This window comes from Giraffa tippelskirchi, chromosome 6 (assembly GCF_054371585.1).
Source record: "Giraffa tippelskirchi isolate mGirTip1 chromosome 6, T2T-mGirTip1v1.2.pri, whole genome shotgun sequence".
NCBI lineage: Eukaryota > Metazoa > Chordata > Mammalia > Artiodactyla > Giraffidae > Giraffa > Giraffa tippelskirchi.
The window spans coordinates 79,945,535-79,964,623 of NC_137280.1; the positions used below are offsets into that span (position 1 = coordinate 79,945,535).

At 39.1% G+C, this 19,089-nt stretch overlaps 1 protein-coding gene across 3 annotated transcripts in view; it reads left to right on the forward strand.

Annotated features, from left to right (window-relative positions):
- Positions 1–19,089, forward strand: part of RNF130 (ring finger protein 130) — a 189,167-nt gene that overhangs the window by 64,838 nt on the left and 105,240 nt on the right. For all 3 annotated transcript variants that reach the window (XM_081497597.1, XM_081497598.1, XM_081497599.1), the window contains exon 3: positions 8,131–8,381. In XM_081497597.1, coding sequence (XP_081353723.1) covers positions 8,131–8,381 — 251 coding nt within the window. The remainder of the gene's footprint in view (positions 1–8,130; positions 8,382–19,089) is intronic.

Genomic DNA, 19,089 nt, shown 5'->3' on the forward strand with positions numbered 1-19,089 from the left:
AAAATGACAAATAACATACAAGGGAATTCCCATCAGGTTATCACCTACAGAAGGGAATAGAAACTCTACAAGCCAGAAGGGAATGCAATGATATATTTAAGTGTTGACCAATCATGATACAGTAGTATTAAGTGAGTAATAGTTACATAATCACAATAGTGAAAGATGTTTATCAGTTTTCACAATCAATAACCTGACAAAAAATAAAAGATAATTACAATTGCAAGCCATAATGGGAACGTGATTAACTTAACAGTATAAAATAGTTACATACACAGTTTGGGAGGGTCAAGCATAGTGATGTCATAAGTGAAAGTGCATACATGCACGTTTTCATCCAGTCTGTCTTTGGTTGGTGTATTTAATCCATTTACATTTAAGGTCATTTTCGATATGTATGATCCTGTTACCGTTTTCTTAATTGTTTTGGGTTTATTTTTGTAGGTCCTTTTCTCCTGTGTTTCCTGGCTAGAGAAGTTCCTTTAGTATTTGTTGTAAAGCTGATTTGGTGGTGCTGAATTTTGTTAACTTTTGCTTGTCTGGACAGCTTTTGATTTCTCCATCAAATCTAAAGGATAGTCTTACTGGGTAGAGTTTTCTTGATGTGTGCAAAAATCTAAGTCTCTCGGATCATGAGATTCATGGAGACACAAGCACACAGGGCTCAGCCAGTATGTGCAATGTGACTGATGGGCCAGAACAGAAAACCCCTGCCGTGCACCTCCCTGTTCCCTCTGCAGCAGCCATTCTAACGAGGCCTTTTGCTGTTCAGTCGCTAAGTTGTGTCCGACTCTTTGTGATCCCATGGACTACAACACGCCAGGCTTCCCTACCCTTCATTATCTACCTGAGTTTGCTCAAACTCATGTCTATTGAGTCAGGTAAGGTGGTCTGGTATTCCCATCTCTTTAAGAAAATTTCTCAGTTGTGATCCACACAGTCAGGGTTTAGCATAGTCAATGAAGCAGAAGTAGATGTTTTTTAGGAATTTCCTTGCTTTTTCTATGATCCAGTGTATGTTGACAATTTGATCTCTGGTTCCTCTGCCTTTTCTAAATCAAGTTTGTACATCTGAAAGTTCGCAGTTCACATACCGCTGAAACCTAGCTTGAAGGCTCTTGAGCATAATCTTCCCGGCATGTAAAATGAATGTACGGTAATTTGAACATTCTTTGGCATTGCTTTTCTTTGAGATTAGAATGAAAACTGACCTTTGCAAGTCCTGTGGCCACTGCTGAGTTTTCCAAATTGCTGGCATATTGAGTGCAGCACTTTTAACAGCATCATCTTTTAAGATTTGAAATAGCTCAACTGGAATTCCATCACCTCCACTAGCTTTGTTCATAGTGATGCTTCCTAAGGCCCACTTGACTTCACATTCCAGGATTTCTGGCTCTAGGTGAGTGATCACATCATCATGATTATCTGGGTCATTAGGATCTTTTTTGTGCAGTTCTTCTGTGTATTCTTGCCACCTCTTCTTAACATCTTCTGCTTCTGTTAGGTCCATGCCGTTTCTGCCCTTTATTGTGCCCATCCTTCTTTGAAATGTTCCCTTGGTATCTCCAATTTTCTTAAAGAGATGTCTAGTCTTTCCCATTCTATTGTTTTCCTCTATTTCTTTTCACTGGTCACTTAAGAAAGCTTTCTTACTTCTTGCTATTCTCCTGAACTCTGCATTCAGTTGGATATATCTTTTCCTTTCTTCTTGGTTTCTCTTCTTTTCTCAACTATTTGTAAGGCCTCCTCAGAAAACCAATTTGCCTTCTTGCATTTCTTTTTCTTGGGGGATGGTTTTGGTCATCACGTCCTGTGCAGTGTTATGAACCTCCATCCATTGTTCTTCAGGCACTCTTAACAGATCTAGTCCCTTGAATCTATTCGTCACCACATAATCATAAAGGATTTGATTTAGGTCATACCTGAATGGCCTAGTGATATTCCCTACTTTCTTCAATCTGAGTCTGAATTTCACAATAAGGAGCTGATGATGTGAGCCACAGTCAGCTCTCAGTCTTGTTTTTGCTGACCATATAGAGCTTCTCCATCTTCTGCTGCAAATAATATAATCAGTCTGTTTTCAGTACTGACCATCTGGTGATGTCCATGTGTAAAGTACTCTCTTATGTTATTGGAAGAGAGACCTTTAAAGAAATTTTAATCTCTTTCACTTAAAATATACAGTGTTCTGCTTTACATATAAAGAGGTCATTGAATTCTTTATTTAGGAATAACGGATGTCACTACCAGAAGTTACTAAAGCGTCTTTGCAGACACTTAATATGGGAATGCAACATTCCCCTGAACTCTTTATATGGGAAATTATTTAAGAGCTTTAAAATTCCTTAGAACATTGGCAACTGATTTGAACTTAGCAAATAAGTGCATCTGTTAAGGCAGAAAACCTGTTAAATGGGATTTTGCACAGGGATGCTGTTTAAAAAAAAAAAAAAAAGATAAACTTACAGTACAAATGTGGAAAAACTTGCAGTGAAAGCACTTTCTGCACTTGGGGCCTAGTGCCTCAAACAGTTCATTTGCCCCTTTCCTGTATCTGCCTTTCTATAGTATCAGCTGCCCAGCTGAATTGGTCTTGCCCTGAGATTCATTCCCAGGAGTGGGGTGATGAAGGCTGTTGAGAGAAGAGCTCGGTGGTTTCTGATACTTCCCAACTGCAGGGACTCCCTAAGCTGAAGTTCAAATCCTCTTGGAAGCCAGGAGGATTGTGTCGGTCAGCAGATAGCTCTGAGTGTTTCCCATGGTTGTGGGAGAAGTTAAAGAGAAGCAACAGAAGTTCCAAAATTTTGTGGTAGGGACTTCTTGGTTTCCTCTACTTCCTATGAGTAAAAATAATACAAGTAGGATAAGCTACTAAACTGTAGATATATTTACTGAGCGTCTGCCATGATGCCTGCAAATAATACCATTTTTTGAAAGAAGAGCTAGAGGTTCAGAGAAGTTAAATATCATGCTGGAATTCGAACCTAGATATTTTAACTTCGGAGCCCAAAGGAGCTTAGCTTCATTTGTTGGCCCCTGAAATTGATTTTGTAGTCAGGATTATAGCAACATTAACGTATTCTTCCACATACCCTTGTTTCCCAAAGAAGTGCTAGGTGTTGGGGGAAGAGGGATTCTTTTACAGAAAAGATGCCAACCCAGAAGTTCTACTTATTTAGTAGGAAATACTTATTTATTTAGATAGGTAGAATCATTGATTGCAGAACCACTTTGCAAAAAGTAGAAGAGATTAGAAGAGTCACCATTTTACAAATGCTGTTGTAGTAACTGATTCAAGTGGGCATTAGTGGGTGCATTGAACAAAGGCTTATTGGGGAACTGGATATTCTGAAAGCATCACCTTATAGACTGCTTATTAACTAAAAAGAGACAAGTGTTTGTTCACAGTAGAGAAAGTCTGGCAGATACCAGATTAGCCAAGTGATAAAATTCGCCTTCATCAATAAACGTAAAACCTGACATATGATATAGCATGCTAGAAGGACATAGCATCACCTGTGTACCTTCCCTACCAAAAATATTTACTTTGGAGATCTGATCATGAGAAAACAATCAGACAAATCCAGATTGAGGGACATTTTTAAAATATGTTGCCTGGACTCATCAAAAAGGTCAGAGTTGTGAATGTCTGAAAGTGACATGGAGGGACTCGCTTTAAAACAGAGAAGACTAACAAGAAGAGACAGCTAAGCAAGTGCCCACAAGACCAGATTAGGTACTGGGTACCCAGCTAACCTATATAGCTCTGAGAGTCATTACTGGAAGCAGGCAGAAATATTTGAATATAGACTGTATATTGCAGAGCAATGTCATATCAGAGTTCAGTTTCTTGAATATAATAAATGAATTATATCCGTGTTCTTAGGAGATAATGCTGAAGTATTTAAGAAGGAAATGTCATGGTGTTTGCAACTTACTGTCAATTGATTCAGCAAACCATACAGAAAAAGTGAAGTGTTACCAGTTGACAGATCTAAATAAAAAGTGTGTTTAAGTGTTCATATAGTATGGAAACTATTCTGTAGGCTTAAAAATTCTCAAAAGAAAGACTAGAGTTGTTTATTAAAGTAGCCATACTCAAGCAGGGGAAACATTCACATTAAAAATGGCAATGGAGAGAGCTTTCAATAAAATAGATAAAAGCAGGGGTCACAAAGAGGCTTTTACTTAATTGGTATCTCTGGTAAATTAATCCTGGCTACTGAGCATGTTGAAATGAATGGGATTCTGAGGCCATATTCGTGATTTATTAGCATTGTTTGCCAAGGGCTTTGGATGTGAGAGTGGTGATGAATGTTCCAAATATTTGTCATCTTTCGTTGAATGTTTGTATCGTTACGGTCAAATTAGGTACTTTGCTGTTGTTCAGTCGCTCAGTCATGTCTGACTCTTTGAGACCCCATGGACTACACCCTCCAGGCTTCGCTGTCCTTCACCATCTCCTGGAGCTTGCTCAAACTCATATCCATCGAGTCAGTGATGCCATCCAGTCCTCTGTCACCCTCTTCTCCTCCTGCCTTCAATCTTTCCCATCATCAGAATCTTTTCTGATGAGTTGGCTCTTTGCATCAGGTGACCAAAGTATTGGAGCTTCAGCTTCAGCGTCAGTCCTTCCAATGAATATTCAGGACTGATTTCCTTTAGGATTGACTGGTTTGATCTCCTTGCAGTCCAAGGGACTCTCAAGAGTCTTCTCCAACACCACAGTTCAAAAGCATCAATTCTTCAGCAGTCAGGCTTTCTTTATGGTCCAACTCTCACATCCATACATGACTACTGGAAAAACCATAGCCTTGACTAGACAGACCCTTGTTAGCAAAGTGATGTCTCTGCTTTTTAATATGCTGTCTAGGTTGGTCATAGCTTTTGTTCAAGGAGCAAACGTCTTAATTTCATGGCTGCAGTCACCATCTGCAGTGATTGTAGCCCAAGAAAATTAAGTCTGTCACTGTTTCTATTGTTTCCCCATCTATTTGCCATGAAGTGATGAGACCGGGTGCCATGATCTTTGTTTTTTGAATGTTGAGTTTTAAACCAGCTTTTTCACTTTCCTCTTTCACCTTCATCCTCTTCCCTTTCTGCCATCAGAGTGGTTTCATCTGCATATCTGAGGTTGTTGATATTTCTCCTGGCAATCTTGATTCCATCTTGTGCTTCATCCTGCTCTTATCAGTCCTTACTTTATCTAACCCTGATTTTATCCTGAGCTTACATTTTTCCTGCACTAATACCCTCCCCCCAATAGAAACAGGCTTTACAAGTCTTTAAAAGACAGCTTCACAAGCCTTTAAAAGTCAAAATATCTGAGGCAATCCTTAAATTAGGATCTTTGAGCCAAGATCTCATTTATGGGTGGGGCGTGAGGAAGTCATGGACCTCTGCTGAAATTAGAAGGGAGTACACTACCATCAGCTTCTCCAAGGGATTTATGACCTAAAATGGTTGAGAGCCTAGTTCCTTTGCTAGAATTCTGATGATCTGCTATAATTATTTTTCACTTTGTTTGACCAGCAGTGTTTTAGCCTCCTTTCTTGTCACTCTTTCCAGGCCCCTGCATTATCGTAGTATTTGGCTCCTCTGTCTAGTCCCTTTTAAGATTCTCCATTGCCCTTTGAGAGCAGTTGTAGTTTTCATGTAATCAAGAGCAGGTGTAAAGGAAAAAGCTCCCCTTTGTGTGTCTCTTTTAGTACTCACAAAGAAAACTTCACTTCTGACACTTCTTCCTGGTCACCAAATGTTTGTGGGGTTTTCCCTGTACCAAGCGATTTTCAGCAACTCTTGCTGGGTGTCCTGTAATTCAGTTTGATTCTGACAGTATCTGCCTGGTGTTAGCGTCAGATCCTGAAGGTGAAGAGCTCAGTCCCACAGGACACCCCAGCCCCCCTTGTCACCACTTCAGAAGCCAGTTGGCAGTCCAGTGTTGTCACAGGTACTTCTGACCCACCAGTTATATGTTGTGGTTCCCTCAACCCCTTCCTTCTGTCCAAAAATCTGTTAGAATGGCTGATAGAACTCTGGGGGAAACGTAACATGTACTGGTTTATTATAAAGATAAAGGGTAAAAAGATACACAGGGCAAAGTGTGTGAGCAGGGGTGCTTTGGCATGCTGTCCTCCCATCTCCTCCATGTGTTCACCCGCCAGGACATTCTTGGCTCCCCATACCTTTGGATTTTTATGCAGGCTTCACGTTTCTAGTCTGTCTTCCTTCCTAAAGGACTGGGAGATGGGGCTGAAAGGTCCAAGCTCCTCATCATGGCTTGGTCTTTCTGGTGACCAGCCAACTATCCTGCTGCTATCCAGGGACCCACCAAGATTCACCTCATTAGAACAAAAGACACTGCCGTCATCCAGGGGATCCCAAGGGATTCAGGGACTCTCTGTCAGGAACCAAGGTGAGAGACCTAATATTAGAACCAAAGACGCTCCTAGTGCTGTTACTTAGGAAATGGCAAGCTTTGTCCCGGGAACCAGAGACAGAGACCAATCAATATATATCTTTTCTGTTATTTCACAGCAGGTAATTTTCCATTCTCTTTGGGAAGTGGGCATTAAGGAGCCTTGATGATAGTATATAACTCGATAAATATTGTTGAAAGGATGGTTGAAATAATTAAATATTTCTTTTCCCAAACAGCTTTCCTTTGAAATTAGGTGGTGCTCACTTAGTGTTGTTTTAATGAGTGAAATTACATGGATCAGTTCCCTTGGCTACCTGTGCAGCTTTCCCAGCTCCTTTTCCAGCTTGAGTCTTCAAGAGGGAGCCTCAGAATTGATTTCTAAAACTGTTTGTACCTGGTGTGATTATAAAGCAATGAGACTGATTGTCATGTGTCGCTTGTGGGATCCGTCTCAGTTACTTTATAGCCATACCTGGTATCTTACACCACAGAATATTGCCTGTTGAACAGCATTTTAAAATCACTTAAGGTTTCTAAGTGGAAATTTTAAATGGTTTAGCATCATTTTAGATTTTTTTTCTAACTTACTGATCAGAACTCTTATTTCAGAAAGATAATTAGATGTTAACTTGTTGCTTTATTTTTGCAGTTTTCTTTTTGTTTTTGGAATTTTAATCAGTATTCTGATAAACTGCTTATTGAATTTCTTTTCAGTTGTAAATGGTCTTTGTACATTGTACAAGGATAGTCCTTTCAATTGAATATTATAAATGAAACATATAAACTGCGGTGAATGAAAAAGGAACCTTCCCCTAGTCCAATCTACACATAGGACCTAAGACAGTTTCAACTGTTACTGATTAAAGATACCACCATTTGGCATTTTGCTGTTGAAACTCTTATTATCAAATTTCTGTCCTAAGTCAGTGAAATTATATAACTGTATATCCTGAACTTCTGCTTCTTTCTATTCCTTGTGCTAGTTCTACACACAATAGGTGCTCCATAAATGTTTATAAGAAAAATTAATGCCAACAAGTACCAACTTGTGTATTATAAATAAGTGTTTTTCTCCTTTTCATAAGGAGTTGGGGCTCTCTAAAGCACATTTAAGATGGAAAAGGTTTTACAGTGAAAACCTGCCATGATTTTCATCACATTTCTATTGCTGTGTAATAGGCTTCCCAGGTGGCTCAGTGGTCAAGAATCCGCCTGCCAATGCAGGAAACGAAGGTTTGATCCCTGGGTCCAGAAGATTCCGTGGAGTAGGAAACGGCAACCCACTCCAGTATTCTTTCTGGGGAAAGCCCATGGTCAGAGGAGCCTGGCGCTTTTCCCGCTTGGCTGCAGTCCACAGGGTCATAAAGAGTTGGACATGACAAGCAGCTGAGTGTAACTGCTGTGTAATACAGTGCTGTGCACTCTCTGTTGTTGCATTTGGCTGATTTAATGGTCTGTCTTTCAGATACAGTTGTGAGACAGTCATTTTATGCTCTAAGTGTGTTTGGTGAAATCTTAAGCAGCACACATCAAATTTCTTTTCCCACTTGGTGCCAGCATACCTAGTTACAACTTAATTTCATTTGAATCTGCAAACCCTTGCCATTATTAAAAATTAGCAGTAGTTTTTCTGAGTAACATTTTTATATATTTGATGTTCTGTAAATTTTAAATGTCACTTGAGTATATATATTTATTTTACATTACAGGCACTGGAGATATTATTGCTGTCATGATTACAGAATTGAGGGGTAAAGATATTTTGAGTTATCTGGAGAAAAACATCTCTGTACAAATGACAATAGCTGTTGGAACTCGAATGCCGCCAAAGAACTTCAGCCGTGGTTCTCTAGTCTTCGTGTCAATATCCTTTATTGTTTTGATGATTATTTCTTCAGCTTGGCTTATATTCTACTTCATTCAGAAGATCAGGTACACAAATGCCCGGGACAGGAACCAGGTGAGCTACCAGTACTCTATAGTGATTAATGCTTACTAGCTGTAATTCATAGACATCTGTTGTAATCATACACAATATGAACATTTTTTCATTAAAAAAAAAGTGGTCAAAAACTATCTATACAAGTATTTTAAGGATATTTGAAATACCTAAATGGAGAAATTATTAAGTTTATAGTGATCACTTGGAATATTCCAGGTGAATGGTTAGCTTAATACCAGAGTGTGATATACCTAATTCTAGTAATTTGAAAAAATATTGCAAAGTTGCATTTTTAAGCTGGCAGCATTTGTTGTCAGAAGCAGGGGTGTTGGGAGGATGAAAGAGGGAGACTTTTCACTATATATACTTTTGTTCCATGTGAATTTTTTTTCCCATGTGAATTTTGAACTATGTATTATCTATTCAGAAAAAAGTTAGTTAAAAATAAATTATCTGTCCTGTTTAAGCTTAGCCACAGGGCATTGATGAGGTCAGAAAGGACCAATAGAAGAGATGTATCTATCTAGTCACCCTGGAAATTACATTGACCAGCACAGCCTAAGTACTCAGTATTCAGATGAATAAAGGCACAGGAAAAACAATATACTGCCCTGTACTAAAGGACTTGCAGATGGTTTTCTGTCAGTTTGTTACTTATTAATAGTTTGTTTGATGTGCTATATACAGAATATCTGCCCTGGAGCGGGTATAAGATGTTAGGTCTCAGTCCTAGGTATTTCTAAGCTGAAACTCCAGTACTTTGGCCACCTGATGCAAAGAGCTGACTCATTGGAAAAGACCCTGATGCTGGGAAAGATGGAGGGCAGGAGGAGAAGGGGACAACAGAGAGGATGAGATAGCTGGATGTCATCATTGACTCGATGGACATGGGTTTGGGTGGACTCAGGGAGTTGGTGATGGACAGGGAGGCCTGGCATACTGCAGTTCACAGGGTCACAAAGAGTTGGACACAGCTGAGCGACTGAACTGAACTGAAGAAGAAGTAAATACTTTGGCCACCTGATGTGAAGAGTTGACTCATTTGAAAAGACCCTGATGCTGGGAAAGATTGAGGCAGGAGCAAAGGGGGATGACAGAGGATGAGATGGTTGGATGGTATCACCGACTCAATGGACATGAGTTTGGGTAGGCTCCAGGAGTTGGTGATGGACAGGGAGGCCTGGCGTGCTGCAGCTCATGGGGTCACAAAGAGTCAGACACGACTGAGTGACTGAACTGAACTGAACTGAAGAAGTAAACAGTGTGGAGCATGGTTTGAAGCCAGTTTTTTTTTTTTTGGCTGCATTGGGTCTTTGTTACTGCACATGGGCTTCCCTTTAGTTGAGGTGAGCTGGGGCTACTCTCTAGTTGCAGTACATGGACTTCTCATTAGAGTGGCTTCTCTTGTTGAAGAGCACAGGCTCTAGGTACGTGGGCAATAGGTACATGGGCTCATTAGTTGTGACACATGGGCATGGCATGTCCAGGAAGATTTCACATGCCGTGCCCATGCATCACAACTATTGAGCCCATGTACCTATATGGTACATATACACAATGGAATATTACTCAGCTATTAAAAATAATGCATTTGAATCAGTTCTAATGAGGTGGATGAAACTGGAGCCTATTATACAGAGCAAAGTAAGTCAGAAAGAAAAACACCAATATAGTATATTAACACATATATATGGAATTTAGAAAGATGGTAATGATGACCCTATATGCAAGACAGCAAAAGAGACACAGATGTAGAGAACAGACTTTTGGACTCTGTGGGAGAAGGTGAGGGTGGGATGATTTGAAAGAATAGCATTGAAACATGTATATTATGATACGTGAAATAGATCTCCAGTCCAGGTTCGATGCATGAGACAGGGTGCTCAGGGCTGGTGCACTGGGATGACCCTGAGGGATGGGATGGGGAGGGAGGTAGGAGGGGGGTTCAGGATGGGGAACACATGTACACCCATGGCTGATTCATGTGAATGTATGGCAAAACCCACCACAATATTGTAAAGTAATTAGCTTCCAATTAAAATTTAAAAAACAATTTTTTTTATATAACATAATTCTCTATTCAAACAGAGCACATGTAAATCCCTGTAGGGGATGGTGCAAGGTGGGGATGTGTGAAATTTTCATCCTTCCTCATTCTAGTGAAAAGAAACATAGACCTTGGTATGGAGTTCAAATCCTGATCTTACTACCAATTTGCCACAGTCCCTCTTACACAGTTGATATAGCTTCTCAACTTGTTTCTGCATCTGAAAGTATGTATAAAACATCTAAAAAGTATAATTTATTGAACATTTGTGTGCCAGGCTCTGTGCAGCATCCTATATCTTTGAAATTTTTATCATGATAATTTTTATTATTTGTGATTTCAGGCCTACAGAAAGTTGTAAAAATAGTATAAAGTATTTTCTTGCCCAAATTCTCCAGCTGTAAACATTTTACCTTGTTCCCTTTTCTATGTGTATCAGTTCAATTCAGTTCACTTGCTCAGTCGTGTCCAACTCATTGCGACCCCATGGACTGCAGCACACCAGGCTTCCCTGTCCATCACCAACTCCCGGAGCTTGCTCAAACTCATGTCCATCGAGTCAGTGATGCCATCCAACCATCTCATCCTCTGTCATCCCCTTCTCCTCCTGCCTTCAATCTTCCCCAGAATCAGTCTTTTCCAGTGAGTCAGTTCTTCACATCAGGTGGTGAAAGTATTGGAGGTTCGGCATCAGTCCTTCCATGAATATTCAGGACTGATTTCCTTTAGGATGGACTGGTTGGATCTCCTTGCAATCCGAGGGACTCTCACGAGTCTTCTCCAACACCACAGTTCAAAAGCATCAGTTCTTCAGCGCTCAGCTTTCTTTATGGTCCAACTCTCACATCCATACATGACCACTGGAAAAATGATAGCTTTGACTAGATGGACCTTTGTTGGCAAAGTGATGTCTCTGCTTTTTAACATGCTGTCTAGGTTGGTCATAGCTTTTCTTCCAAGGAGCAAGTGTCTTTTAATTTCATGGCTGCAGTAGCCATCTGCAGTGATTTTGGAGCACAAGAAAATGAAGTCTGTCACTGTGTCCATTGTTTCCCCATCTATATATACTTTTTTAAAAACTGTTTGAGAGTAAATTTGGGATAAGATGTCCTTTTACACTTAAATACTTCATTGTATATTTTCTAAAAGCAAGAACATTTTCTTATATAGCCACAGTATGATTATCAAGATAATGAAATTAACATTAATATCATTGTCTGATCTATATACAAAACTTTTCTAAGTTTTGTAAAATTGTCTTAATGACCTTTATAGCAAAGAAAATCCTGGATTGGTCCAGTCAAATTGTTTGTTGTATTCAGTTGTCATGTCTTTTTTAACCTGTTTCATGACATTGACATTATTGAAGATTATAATCCAGTTGTTTTGGATTTGAGCTTGTCTGATGTCTTTTCGTTCATCATTAGGTTCAGGTTATCTGTGTTTTTGTCAGAAATACCTCCCAGTCCTTTACATTGACTAATTTTTCATTTTGAGCTAGTTGTAATATCACATACATTTATAAGAAATAATGCAGAGAGATCCCAAATACAGTGCACCCATTCCCCACCTAGATGTAAAATCGTGCCTAACTGTAGTAAATATCACAATCAGGATATTGATGTTGCTACAGTCCACTGATATTCAGATTTTTCCAGTTAAACTTGTGCTGGTATGTGTGTAATTCTTTGCAGTTTTAGGTGACCGCCATCACAGCCCAGATACAGTCCTGTTATCACAAGGATCCTTTGTGCAAATTCTTCTGTAGTCAGCCATAGCCACCCCCCTCTCTCCTACACTGTGCCTAACCCCTGACTACACTAGTCTGTTTCCCCACTCTATAGTTTTGTCATCTCAAAAATGCTATACAAATGGAATCATAGAGTACTTAACTTCTAGAATTTGGATTTCTTCATCTAACATATTCCCTTGAGATTGTTCCAAATTGTTGTATGTATCAATAATTTATTTCTTTCTATTGGTGACTAGTATTCTGTATCTTGGATGTACCATAACTTGGTAACCAAGTTATTTCCCGGTTTGGCTGTTATAAATAAAGTTACTATGAACATTTGTGTACAGGTTTCTGCATGAACATGAGTTTTCATTTCCCTGGCATAAATGTTCAGTAGTGTAATTTTTGAATTATTTTGATAGGTACATATTTAATTTTGTAAGAAATTGCCATTCTCTTTTCCCAAGCAGCTGTACTGTTTTACATTCCCAATTCTTCTGCATCCTTGACAGCATTTGGTGTTGTCACTATTTTTCATTTTAGCCATTCTGATAGGTATATAGTAATATCTCTTTTGTGATTTTAGTTTGCATTTCTCCAATGACTAGTGATGTTGAACATCTTTCACCTGCTAAATGCCATCTGTGTATCCTCTTTAGTGAAATGTTTTGTCTTTTACCCATTTCTACTGCGTTGTTTCTTACTGTTGAGCTTTGAGTGTTCTTTATACATTCTAAATACAAGTCTTTTGTCAGAATTATGGTTTGCAAATATTTTCTCTGATGATCTTTTGAAGAGCAAAAGTTTTAATTTTGGTGAAGCTGAATTTATCAATTGTTGAACTTTATGGATTGTGCTTTTTCTGACAAGTGTAAAAATTCTTTGACTAACCCTGGATGCCAAAGATTTTCTAATTCTTTTCAAAAAGTTTTACATTTTATATCTGACCCATTTTAAATTATATTTTATATAAAGTGTGAGGTTTAGGTTGAGGTTCCTTTTTGTACTTATCTCTGTCCAGTATTGCTCCTTTGTCAAAAAACTCAGTTGAGCACATTTGTGTGGGTATATTTCTGGGTTTTCTGTTTCACCCATCCAAGTGTCTATGTTCACACCACACTGTCTTTTTACTGAAGCTATATATCATGCCTATCTATTGGGTACAGTGATCCCTCCCATTTTATTTTCCTTTTCAAGATTGTTTTATCTATTCTAGGTTCTAGAGTCTTTTCATACAAATTTTAGAAAAAGTTTGTCTCTGTTTCTATCAAAAAAAAAAACTTGCTGGGATTTTGATGTGAATGCATTAAACCTATTGATCAATTTAAGGAGAATCTATATTTATCCTGTTAAATCTTTCAGTTCATGAACTTTGTTTTTCCACTTTTTTAGGTCTTTTTTCCCCTTTTAATAGCATTTTATTCTTTACAGCATACAGATCCTCTCATGTTTTGTTAATTTTATACCTAAGAATTTTGTTTTGTTTGGAATGACTATAAAAAGTAATGTAGTGGCAAATGGACTCTAAATATGTTTTTACTTTCAGGTTCCACATGTTTATTGTAAGACTATCAAAATGTGATTGAATTTTGTATATTGGTTTTGAATTCTACAACCTTAGTAAACTCACTTATTATTATAAATTGCTTGGGATTTTCTGTATAGACAATCATGCTATCTGCTGCTACTGCTGCTACTGCTGCTGCTGCTAAGTTGTTTCAGTCGTGTCCGACTCTCTGTGACCCCATGGATGGCAGCCCACCAGGCTCCTCTGTCCCTGGGATTCTCCAGGCAAGAATACTGGAGTGGGTTGCCATTTCCTTCTCCAATGCATGCATTCATGCTAAGTCACTTCAGTTGTGTCCGACTCTGTGCGACCCCATAGATGGCAGTCCACCAGGCTCCTCTGTCCACAGGATTCTCTAGGCAAGAATACTGGAGTGGGTTGCCATTTCCTTCTCCAAATGTTATCTGCAAATAGTGATGATTTAAATTGTTTCTTTCCAATCTCAGTGCTTCATTTCATTTTCTTGCCTTATTGCAATGACTAGAACTTTCAGAACTATGCTGAATAATAGTAGTGGGAAGAGTGGGCATCCTTGCCTGTGCCCAATCTTAGAGGGAAGGATTCAGTCTGTCATTGTTAAGTAAGTTAATATGTGGATAACTGTCATGTTTGTTACCAAGTTGAGGAAGGTTCTCTCTCTTTCTAGAGTGCTGAGAATTTTTATCACCAGTGGGCACTTGACTTTGTCACATGCTTTTTAATGCATCAGTTGATGTGATCATATGATTTTTTTGTTTTCTTCTTTAGCCTCTGGTGGATTGCATTCATTGATTTTTGAGCGTTGAACAAGCCTTGCATACCTGGAATAAACTGTACTTGGTCTAGTCTTATATACCTGGAATAAATCCCACTAGGTTATGGCATATAATTTTTTGTGCATTGCTGCATTTGATTAGGAGAGGGCAATGGCAACCCACTCTAGTACTCTTGCCTGGCAAATCCCATGGAGAGAGGAGCTTGGTAGGCTGCAGTCCATGGGGTCGCTAAGAGTCCGACATGACTGAGCGACTTCACTTTCACTTTTCACTTTCATCCATTGGAGAAGGAAATGGCAACCCACTCCAGTATTCTTGCCTGGAGAATCCCAGGGACGGGGGAGCCTGATGGGCTGCCGTCTATGGGGTCGCACAGGGTCGGACACGACTGAAGCGACTTAGCAGCAGCAGCATTTGATTGGCTAGTATTTTGTTGAGGATTTTGGTATCTTAAGTTCATGAGAGATACTGGTTTGTACTTTTGAGGGAGAAGTTGTAAAAACTTAATTTCTTTAATGGTTAGAAGAATATTTAGGTTGTACTTCATCTTTTTTGGGGATTTTGAGAAATTGGGCCATTTTGTATATATTGTCATACTTACAAACATAAACTTATTCATAGTATTCCCTGTTCTTTTAATGACTACAGTGTCTATACTGATATTTCCTGCTCATTTCTAATTTTAATTATTTGTGTCTTCTCTTTATATCTTTGTCAGTCTTTCAAGAAATTTCTCAATTTTATTGATTCTTTTCAAAAACAAGTTTCCTTGAATTTTAAAAGATAGAACTTAGATTATTTATTTGAAAACTTTTCTCTTTCTGTTGTAAGAATTTGCTGCTGTTTTCTCCCATCATTATTTTAACTGTGTCCCATATGCTTTGATATCCTCTATATTCAGTCAACTTTATGTAATTTTTTTCTTCTGAGACTTCCTCTTTGTTAGTTAGTTAGTTAGTTCAGTTGCTCAGTCATGTCCGACTCTTTGTGACCCCATGAATCGCAGCACGCCAGGCCTCCCCGTCCATCAGCAACTCCCAGAGTTTACCCAAACCCATGTCCATCGAGTCAGTGATGCCATCCAACCATCTCATCCTCTGTCGTCCCCTTCTCCTCCTGCCCCCAGTCCTTCCCAGCATTAGGGTCTTTTCCAATGAGTCAACTCTTCGCATGAGGTGGCCAAAGTATTGGAGTTTCAGCTTCAACATCAGTCCTTCCAATGAACACCCAGGAGTGATCTCCTTTAGGATGGACTAGTTGGATCTCCTTACAGTCCCAGGGACTCTCAGGAGTCTTCTCCAACACCATTGTTCAAAAGCATCAATTCTCCCGTGCTCAGCTTTCTTTATAATCCAACTCTCACATCCATACATGACTACTGGAAAAACCATAGCCTTGACTAGACGGACCTTTGTCAGCAAAGTAATGTCTCTGCTTCTTAATATGCTGTCTAGGTTGGTCATAACTTTCCTTCCAAGGAGTAAGCGTCTTTTAATTTCATGGCTGCAGTCACCATCAGCAGTGATTTTGGAGCCCCCAAAAATAAAGTCTGACACTGTTTCCACTGTTTCCCTATTTCCTATGAAGTGATGGGACCAGATGCCATGGTGTTAGTTTTCTGAACGTTGAGCTTTAAGCCAACTTTTTCACTCTCCTCTTTCACTTTCATCAAGAGGCTCTTCAGTTCTTCTTCACTTTCTGCCATAAGGGTGGTGTCATCTGCATATCTGAGGTTATTGATATTTCTCCCGGCAATCTTGATTCCAGCTTGTGTTTCTTCCAGCCCAGAGTTTCTCATGATGTACTCTGCATATAAGTTAAATAAGCAGGGTGACAATATACAGCCTTGACGTACTCCTTTTCCTATTTGGAATTAGTCTGTTGTTCCATGTCCAGTTCTAACTGTTGCTTCCTGACCTGCATACAGGTTTCTCAAGAGACAGGTCAGATGGTCTGGTATTCCCATCTCTTTCAGAATTTTCCACAGTTTCTTGTGATCCACACAGTCAAAGGCTTTGGCATAGTCAATAAAGCAGAAATAGATGTTTTTCTGGAACTCTCTTGCTTTTTCAATGATCCAGCAGATGTTGGCAATTTGATCTCTTGTCTTTGACCTGTTTATTATTTAGAAGTGTTTTGTTGAGTTTTCACTTGTTTGGAGATTTTGCTGTTGTCTTAGTGTTACTGATTTCTAATTAGATTTTCATTATGATCAGAGAAATTCTCTGTATGATTTCAGTTCTTTTAGATTTGTTGAGGTTTGTTTTATGGTCTAAGATCTAGTCTGTTTGGATGAATGTCTGATGGGTGCTTGGGGAAAAAATGTTTATTCTGCTATTGGGTGGAATGGTTTATAGATGTTGATTAGATCAGTGCACTCAGCTTGCTTCTAAGAGGTTGAGGAGGGGGAAGTTCACTTTCCCAATGGATCCTGCTGAAACCATTGTGGGAAGAGGGGTTCCGTTTTTCCATTGGTGTTTTGCTAGAGTAAGATGTGTGTGGCCCACTCTTCCCTGGTACTTTAGCTTGGGGAAGAAGGCTCTTTTTTTGGACTAGGGTAGGGGTGGGGATCTGTTCCTGTTGGCAGTACCAGATTGGAGGCTTTGACAGCATCCTGTCTGAGATAATGAGGCCAGGAAACGCACTACCCAGCATTCAAGTCTTAAGGCTCCTAGGCAGCTCACTTCCTCTACCTTTCAGAGACTTAGTGTGCTGGTTTGTTGTGTTTTGTCTAGGGCTTTTTAGGTGTAGAGGGGTGCACCTGGGAAGAATGGGGCCTCTCTGTTGTAGGAGAGCTGAGAGTTCCTATAACATCTCACATGATTTTTGACTTGGATATAGGTGATTTGAAGGGGATGTTAGATGAAAGGGATATTAGATTTGATATTAGATGAAAGGGATATTAGATTTGAAAGGGATATTAGATGAAAGGGTTAACTGATCTAAAACTATGACACTTTCATAGAAAAGATTGGATATGCATGTACAAAATAAAGCTTACAGCCTTAAAATGGAATGCACCAATTTTCTGAGATTTTTGACAGAATGAATGCATGCTAAGTCACTTTAGTCGTGTCTGACTGTCTGCGACCCCGTGGACTATAGCCCACCAGGGTCCTCTGTCCATGCGGTTCTCCAGGCAAGAATACTGGAGTGGGTTGCCATGCCCTCGTCCAGGGGATCTTCCCGACCCAGAAAAGTCTCTTATGTCTCCTGCATTGTCAGGCAGCTTCTTTACCACTAGCTCCACCTGAGAAGCCCTTTTGACAAAGTGAATAGCCGTAATATCGAGTTCTGATGAAATGGAGGGATACACAGTCAGATCAGCACTAACAAACTGACAGCATTTATTTATTTATCTTCAAAGCACCTGGCAAGAAATTCTATCCAATGATATTTGAAGAAAATAGAAGTCAGCTGAAGTTCTTCAGCTTCTTTGAAGGGGAGAAACATAGTATTGAAGTGTTCTTTTACCCACCATCTTGAGCCAGTGATGTTGCCTTCTTTTTTAAATTGAAAATTTTAACCAATACAATATATGGACGTGATTTTTAAGAATAAATGGTACTGCAGAGTTTGGTTCCTTTCCTAGTCTTTTCCTCCTTCTAATTCTTGTTTCCCAACAACAAGTCATCTCTTTCAGTTCTTTTTCTCTCTCCCTCTGTTGCTAACTTAACTAACTAGCATGCTGTACTCCTTTTTAAAATAAATTTAAAGGTGTCTTTTAAATATATTATTGCCATTATGGAAAACTAAAAGTAAAATGATCAAAAGTAGTTCTAAAAGGATGTTCTCGGCAAGCAAGCCCTATAATGTTGGCTTGAAGGTAGTGCTTCTCAAGGACTTTTGGAAAAAGCAGATTGTTTATCCCAGGAGCCTGCTCTTTAGTAGTACTTTAGTTAGCACCCAGCATGGGACCTGTGTGTAATCAAGGACTCAGTGTAGTCACCATCTGGTGTAGACTGCAAACCGAAACTGGCTTTGTGGCTGACTACACGCAGACTTCCTGAGCATTCTTCCCCAGACTCTACTATAGCAAGGTCTGGTATTCCGACCTTTGTTCCTCCTCCTAAGGTTTAGAAGCATTTGATGACGTTTCACGTGGCTTGAAAAGCTTAGCTTGTTAAAGTTTAACTCAAGCAAAGGCAGCAGCACCTCAACTGGTTGAAACCTTTGGCTATTTTAAAAGAGAAATGAGAACTGTTAGCAAAGAAAAAAAAGTAAGCTTAATGAGAGATTCATTTTCTCCCACAAAGTGTCATCGTGAAGCAGTTCTTTCTGTAGAATATGCTACAGAAGTAGTTAGATTGTTAAGTGAAAATGAACCTTATCTTGATTTCAAAATGGATTATTCTCCTCAGTATCATATAAGTATGATAATGCCTGGTACATGTTAAGTTCTGTACATTGTTTTCAGTGTATTATTGTTATTATCTAAATATTATTGATTTGGAGAAAACAGGGAAAGCAGGTAAAATCAATATATAAGCTTGTGGTTAAAAAAAAGAAGATGCTACCAAAGAGAGCCATATGTTGTAAATAACTTTCTAAGCACAGTGCAATTGATGCTTTTTTACATGTGAAATAAGAATCTAATACTTTGGCTTTTTAGATCACTGCCA